Consider the following 8226-nt stretch of genomic DNA (forward strand, 5'->3'; position numbering starts at 1 on the left):
GGGTGGTCAATTAAGACATGTAGCTTCGCCCCTACTCATCACCCATGGGCTCTATCTTTAAGACGGCACGACTAAACAACAAATTTAGTTAGTAAACAGACAGTTTAATTGCTAAAAAGACGTTATTAAAAAACTTTTAGTGAATAGTGATTATGAATGATAAATTAAAATTTTAGTATAAAAAAGCTAGCTCCAAAAAATTATAAATTGCTAAAAAGAAGCTAGAATGAAATGTTTAGTGATTATGAATAAAAAATTAAAATTTAATATAGGAAAGTTAGCTCGAAAAAACATAAATTACATCTTTTCATCTAAATAAGAAATTTAAAATAGTTTTAAACATGATTGACATGATTTTTACTTCAATTCTTTTGTCCAAATTGTTGTTGCTTGTGTTTGTTGTGATTTTTCCTTGTAACACATTATTTTTTCTTCATTAGTGCCTTTCTTTGTTAAAGCTTATGCTTTAATTTTCCTTTGCGCTTAATGCCCCAATAGACTTTGGCACATTTCTTGCTTTTCGCTTTTATCTACTCCGTAAAAATAGACAAGAAAAGTTAACAAGAGAATTGTTGAGACATTTAGAAAAGCAGAAGAGAAGTCCAGTACCAACAAGATGATGACTTGCACACCATAAGAACAAGAAGAAAGTCCCTAAATTCTAACTAGGTTGAACAGAGACGACCAAAAAAAGATTACTGAAGCACAGTTAGATAGCAACAGGCCATAGTTTCCTCTTTCTCTCTCTTTTCTTATCCAGTTTCAAAGTTAGACGCATAGAAGCAACCCTTTCTCGCTTGAGTCGCTTAGGGCCTCACTATTTGAAAAGCGCTCTTCTTCAAAATTGCATCACTTCAACCATTAAAAGTAATAATCTCCCCTTCACAACATTTCATTGCTTGACCACGGTAAAGAAAGATGGATTTTAGGTCTAACTCAACCCTAACGCTAGTTAATGAGATGAGGATTATCCAAGATAACATTTCATGCACTCAACCAATGTGGCCTCTATCATACCCCTCGCATGCCAGGGTTGGACATATATTGACTAGGGTTGGAAACACATTGCGTGGACAACATAAGATTGTGCCCTAACATTAGGTAAACCAAGAAATAAGGATGGGTCTGACTCTACTACCATGTAAAGAAAGTGCACTTTGCGCCTATCGCGACCCGAACTGCTAGCTTATGAGATGAGGATTGCCTAAATTATCATATAAGGAGACAAACAGCTCATTCTCTCAATTGATGTGGACACTAACAAAAAATAAAACAGATTCATAATATCTCGAATATTACCTATTCAAAACTTTATTTAAGTAAAGATTCCAAAAAACAAAACCAAACTGATTGACATCCTTAATTTGGATCCACTATCAGTCGATCCAGAACTTATCATCAAAACAAACTTTGAAACATGGAGAGTAAGCTTGCAGATCAGATGTCAGTTCCAAATAGGACTAAGTTAGAATCATAAGGCAAGAAGTCAAGATTCATAATATCAGGAAACTGCCACTATCACCTTATGAGGAAAAAAGTATCACTGAGCCATTGCTTTCCCTCTTCAAACTCCTGAGCACTCATCCGTTGAACAGATTCCCCATATCTGCATAGCCAGTGATCAAAAGGTTACCATACAAATGCACAAAGAACAAAAGATAAATGAATGCACACCAAAAATGCATAAGATGAGTAAGAGAGTCCTTTTGTGCATCAGAAAGTTAGGTTCTTCTTACAGGAAAAATAAACTAGAAAGAGAAGAACAAAAATTTTATAATAAGCTACGGTAGCAGGATATGACAATCCCCGTCCTGGACCAACACAACATAGAAGTTATAGCGGGTTGATATACTAGAAAAATTAGAACCAAAATAGAAAAGGTTGTCTGTGGCTGTGCATACTGCAAGCTAGTCTTACCAACTACGGTTGCCAAGAATGAAGGCTTGAACCATACGACACGCATTTGCAAGAACGGGAAGCAATCTGTTTGACACCTAAATACTTCTCAAACACAAACATGTGTGCACCTCTCGGCAAATATTAATTACAAAATGAAGTTCTACTAAATTAGTCCTGCCCACAGCCCATATAGAGAATGCTGGTAATAGGGTCAGAACCAGATAATAAGCCAACATAATGGGACAAGTAAACAGTGACAGTGATGAAGTTATATGCACAAATATTTTCATCCATAATTTATACAAAGTAACCCAAGCACACAGTGGATAGTAGGTTTTGCCCATTGTAATGCTCAAAAAGTTTGTAATGGTGGTATTATTTTCTACAATGAACTTATCCCCTCTTTTCTGGGATAGGTTCTAGCATTTAAGAATTCTACCACGCGCTTACCAATTTAATAGCCACTGATATTGCGCCACTCTTGCGTCTCTTGAGGGGCCTTGGTATAATGCACTCAACTGAGAGTCAATGGAGGCTTTTGCAGAAGAATCCAATCAGAAACAAGTTGTTCTAACAGTAACACTTTGAAGTAGAACTTTTTAGTTCTCAGAGCTTACTTAGTTTGAATTAATGTGTTTCTTTCTCTTAAAATAGTTAACTTGCTACCAAATATAACATTTCTATCGCGACAAATCAGAAGGGGAGTCTTGGCGTAACTAGTAAAGTTGTTGTCATGTAACTAGTAAAGTTGCTGTCATGTAACTAGTAAAGTTGCTGTCATGTAACTTTTGCTGCCGTGGAAACAGCCTCTTGCAGAAATGCAGGGTAAGGCTGCGTAAAATAGACCCTTGTGGTCCGGCCCTTCCCCGGACCCCGCATAGCGGGAGCTTAGTGCACCGGGCTGCCTTTTTTATCGGGACAAATCAATGTAGTAATCATTTCAAACCCTATATCCAGCTGATGTTATATGGAGTAAATCCAGTTTCATGAATGTTTTCTCATTGTGAAAAACTAATAATTAACTATCTATCTGTTTTTTTGCAAGAAATGGTGAACTCGTCCGTACTACAAGATGGTAATATAATTAAATAATTAAGAAGTCACAAAATCCACTACGGATTCCAAAAGACTACCCAGCTAGCTAGCTACCAAACATATAGAGAAATCCATTTAACACGACGAATTTTTTTACAAGGAAAATAATTTTATTAATAACGGAAACACCTCCTGTATACCAGTATTATACCAAGTAGTAGAAAATCTACTAACATAATATGATTCTCTAAGAACGACACCCAATGTTCTGTACAAAAAAGGAATGTCATGGATGCACCACAAATGAACTAGAAATGAGAGGTTATTTCTCAAATATATATAGTCCATTTTATACAAAGAATACAAAAGCAACAACATAGAACTCTTGACCGCCGTCGTTGTCGAACTCTCCTTCCCCCAAAAGTCCCCTTATTTCTTTCCCTTCTAATAAACTGTAGAATTGTATGAACATCTCATTTAAAAACTTAAGCTGGCTGTTAGAGAAAGCACACTTTTATTTACTTAATTAGTTATATCTTCAACATGTCCCTTCACGTGGAGGCCTGATTCTTTTTCATGGATCAAGCAAGTGAAAATTCTTTTAGATTATTTCTTCCAGGTCCATATCTAGGCTTGCCATCTGAATTGTTTCATCTTCAGTAAGATCTCTAGTGTCTTGTGCAACTTATAGTTCGATGATTCTGTTTAAACATTCAGTCTTCCTCATTTCCAGGTTCCTTCCGAGAGAGAAGCTCTATTTTCTCAGCTTTCCTTTTAAAATCTTGAGTTTCTGTGCCAAAATGAAATCTTTAAAACCATCAGCACCAAGCCACCAATTCTAGAACTTGAAATAAGATTTTGTGTTTTCCCAATCACCACAATTGAGAAGAATAAGGGTGTGGTTTGAAGAAACTTGCTTGCTTTATGGTCCTAAAGCTTTCATCCCGCACAGAGAAAAATAAAAATCTATCCAGCCTAGAGGCAATATGAGAATTAGTTCTTCTGGCCTATGTATACAATCCCCACTAATAGTGGAGGATCAAGAAGCTCTAAGTCCTCAATAAACTTAGAGAAGTCATAGCTCTTGAAATAGTGTTGCTATCCCTTTTTTCCTCCATATATCTGGTACCATTAAAATCTCCACGGACTACCCATTGTCCAACAACGATTCCCTGGAGATAACTGCTTCCCACCACATTCTTCTCTCAACCCTCTGAGAAACAAATTTACAAGTGATGGTATGATTAACCACATTAACCACCTCCCCTTCCATATTCTACTGTGCCATAGAACCAAAATACCCCATCTATGGCCCCTAATCTGATTCACACACGATTGGACATCACCTTCTAATGTGGATTCTTGCAGACAGTATATATCAGCCTTCCATTTCTTAATTAATGACTTCACAATTGATCTTTTATCCCTTCTATTCAATCCCCAAACATTCCAGGAAATAATATTACCTTCACTAAAAACAGTTGTTGGCAGATTTCCCCCTGCTTCTAGTATTGCGTTATGAGAAGTTGATGTTGAACACCACAATTTGTACCTTCATGATCCCTTTTTTCTTTTTCGAAGTCGAAACTTCCCTTGAAGTTGCTTTTTCTCTCCTCTAGTCTGCACCTGTCGATTTTCATAAATAGTTATGGAGCTTCTTCTTGCCCTGTAAATCTTGCGCCATAAGTCTTGTTCATCTTCAACACATTTTTATGCACCTATAGGGAAGCATTCATATCGGCTTCAAGTAAATGGGAATCAAGAGGTCCGGATGCATCTACTAACCAAGATTCAAGATCTTTGCAATCTATCAATTGATGGGCATTCAAAGGAAGAGGTGAGAAAGGGACAATTTTTCCACCCAAGGGGGTTAAATCTTCCTCATCATACCCAACATGCAAAGCCAACTCTTCTTTTGCGACTGTTTCTCAAGAATGCGTCGCCATCAGAGAAGGTAGCAGAAAGTTCAAGGGCCCTTGAAGTAACATTGGCATCAATTCGAGCCCCTTGACTTTAATTCGAGCCCATTTCAAAAGGTTCCTTAGGATAGCTTCTTCCTCAGTTTCAATCCATCCCCCACATATATCTCCGATTTGCTTGAAAATTTTCTGAGACCAGAGATGGCAAGGAATCCCCAGTAGCCTCACCCACACCCAATCAAGTTTGGTCGCTCCCGGAAAATACCCGACTGTCGGCGACCACCAATCAAGGATCATCAATTTATTTCTCCACCTCCATTCCCCCATTTTGATGTGATCTGCCATTTTCCTTGAAGGAAATTCGAACAGAAATTTTGCTCCATGCATCTCGTACATCTAAATACCTGGCATTGCGCTCCATTAGCTACTGACCCATCTCCTTCTGTCAGAAAGAGTAGGCAGCTCCTTCGTTTCGCTTAAACTTCCCACCAGGCATCTGCTAAGAACATCATTATCAGAGATTTCAGGGCCATGAGCAATAATCCGCTGAGCAGTGGAGGTAAAGGATGCTGATGTGAAAGCCCCTTTAGCCTCCCATTTATATGAAAGCTTCATGTATGAATGGTCCACTACTGGATTTGTGAACCTCTGCACAGCTGGGACAGTCACATACTCACATTAATGAAATTCTTTATCTTTAAAGCAACATCTCTCAACCCAATATTGAATGCTGCTTCTGACAGGATTATGACAGCTCTGCGTTCCCTACACTGCAACTACACTAATATATCGGCCATAACCATTGTATTTCTTTGTACAATAGAAGTTATGCACGTGATCTCTGGCCTTCGATCTCCTCAGTTCATTGGCCATCTTTCGAATGAGAAAATCAGGAGTTCACATACCTATAGCATGACTTTCCGACTGAGAGTCATTTTCCTCATGAAGTTCCTCTTGCATTCGTACCAGACATCTGCACTATCTTTGACTTCAGTAATCTCAAAAGACTTCTCACCAATATTAAAATAAACTCTGTTAACCATGACTATGAGAATAAATGAGAAACTAAGTTTTTGAGCCTATCACCTAGACATGATTGATTAAAGAAAAACTCAGAAAAATGCAAGGAAGAATCACCGGAAAGTGACTAGGAACCACCGGATAAAGTTGTTAGACTCTCTCGGGTCTTGTGCCTGGGAGCATTTCTCTCTCCTCACATCTATCAATTCTTGCGAAATTTCTTTCTTACATATGCAACTTTATCAACATCTAATTTCTCAATGCTACCGAATATGTAATTTAAAATTTGTAATGACAACAATTATGTTTCTAGGCATCTTGCCTAAATGTAGTAACACTAAAAAGAAAAATGATAAAGAGACTTAAGAGCTATAGGTTGTTTCCTACTTGCCTCACATCAAAGAATGGTTTCTTTATGTGTTTCTCCAAAAGTTTCCTAGCATGGTCCCGCACCTACAGATCAGTAAATAGATAGATAGTAAGTAAAACCAAGAAAAACGAGCAAACACAAATGTGCAGGGGTGAATGTGCTGAAGGGTAAATAGTTCCTCACTGTGGTGAGGGCCAAGCCGTAAACAGCTGTCTGACAGATTTTAAGAGCTGACATTTAGCATTGAAGAAAGACAAGAGATTGTTGACTATGATAGAACTCAAGAGAATGATTGGGGAAGTGTTGTAACAATAGTTGAACTTTTAGGCATTTGGTTTAGCAACACAACAGCAAAAGCACTAACATAGGTCCAAGATGAAATTATACGAGTTGAAATATCATTTACTACATATGTATTTTCTTTCACTAGAATTCTAGAAGTAGGATTTACTTGGTTTGACCGTATAAATTGAATCTGATTATATTATTGTAATAAGTCAATTGAATAATCTATTTGAACAAAACTTTCATTGGTATACATGTCCTCAAAGCTTGACTTTGTCACATAATAATCAAGCAATGAAAATAACATGATTTATACAGCACCACCTGGGGCCTCAATCACAACTAGTTGGGTTCGGCTATATGAATTCTCTATATCTGTTTTGCTCCAACCGTCACCCTATCACCAACTGGTGGTTCAACCGTCACCCCTATCACCAATTCTTTTTACTTCTACAGCTTTACCCTAAAATACTAGCTCTACAATAGTTCTCACTCCATTCATATTTTTATTTATCCAATCATACAATGATATTTATTGTAATAACGAACGTACAGTTCAACTTGCACGAAATATCAACTTTGTTCCTCTCTAAGGTATCCAATAATTCTACTGATTTCTTTATCAACGAACCAATGTTCGAATTCTCTATAGCCTCTTTCTCGTCCACTTAGCCTCTTGTAGACACGCAATGACGCAATATCAACTCACCTCCTCTTAATGGTATCCACTAATTCTATTAACTTCCCTTTCAGCGAGCCAATGCTCCAACTAACCTATATGAATATGACTCTCTTGTAATAACTTATTTACCATCATCGTCCATCACGATGCAGGAATCTGTTGGCGTCTAACACCATCCAGCACCAATGTGGGGAAAATGAACTTCTTTAGGCTAGAGATCGGCAATAAAAACTCACTTATGAATGTAAAACTCACTCATGAATAGTTTATTAATGGTGTTGATCCAATTAAAATCAAAGCAGCTCATGAAAACAGGTCAATTAATCCAGACCAAAGACAAGTATGACAGATGATGGTCTTTATCAACAAAAAAAAGTAGGACAGATGATGGTTTGACTAAATGATTCTCTCAACTCATAGTTAGTACACTACGAGTAAAACATCAGTTATGCTTATCCAAGTTGAAGTATGATTTAGGAATCTAGGCATTCTTCAAACAAGAACCAGGGCACAAAAGCAAATCACTTAATACATTTTTTTTCAGAAACACCCCGTAGAACTTTGAGGAATCTAATACTTGTGCAGGTTATATTATACTTGGAATTCCGATATAAAAATTAAATAGAAGAACCAGATAATGTAGATAATATGTTGTCCATTGCATGATATCCTGCTATATTACTTTACTATCAATAAATCATTCTAGAGGGAGTTAACGGTTAAGAATCTTCTTAGGATGCATTTCGCACAAGCCTCATCTAGGAAATGGTGGTGGCAAAACCAACTTGGCATCTAATTTCTAATGAATTTAATCGCTCACTTATCCCAGTTTGATATGACAAGAAGCAGCTTCAACAGTGCCTACCTTATTTTCCATAGAGCAAAGTGCAAATTTCCAGCCAACACTCTGATTGAGATTGCACAAAAGAGCATCAATCCATTCACTCTTCCCCGAATTTGGGACTCCTGTAACAATAGTCAACTCTCCAGGCACAACCTGTACAGAATCAAGAAAG

The 8226-nt window shown here is 37.3% G+C and overlaps 1 protein-coding gene across 5 annotated transcripts in view; it reads right to left on the reverse strand.

Moving 5' to 3' along the window:
• Positions 1 to 8226, reverse strand: part of LOC109212527 (twinkle homolog protein, chloroplastic/mitochondrial) — a 29570-nt gene that overhangs the window by 4990 nt on the left and 16354 nt on the right. For all 5 annotated transcript variants that reach the window (XR_002065877.1, XR_002065876.1, XR_002065875.1 and 2 more), the window contains exons 14-16: positions 8076 to 8207; positions 6265 to 6326; positions 1523 to 1606 (exon numbers count right to left, since the gene is read on the reverse strand). Coding sequence is in view for 1 of the 5 variants with exons in the window: in XM_019376181.1 (XP_019231726.1) it covers positions 1523 to 1606; positions 6265 to 6326; positions 8076 to 8207 (278 nt within the window). In the remaining 4 variants the exon portion in view is untranslated. The remainder of the gene's footprint in view (positions 1 to 1522; positions 1607 to 6264; positions 6327 to 8075; positions 8208 to 8226) is intronic.

Source organism: Nicotiana attenuata, unplaced genomic scaffold (genome assembly GCF_001879085.1).
Source record: "Nicotiana attenuata strain UT unplaced genomic scaffold, NIATTr2, whole genome shotgun sequence".
Lineage (NCBI taxonomy): Eukaryota > Viridiplantae > Streptophyta > Magnoliopsida > Solanales > Solanaceae > Nicotiana > Nicotiana attenuata.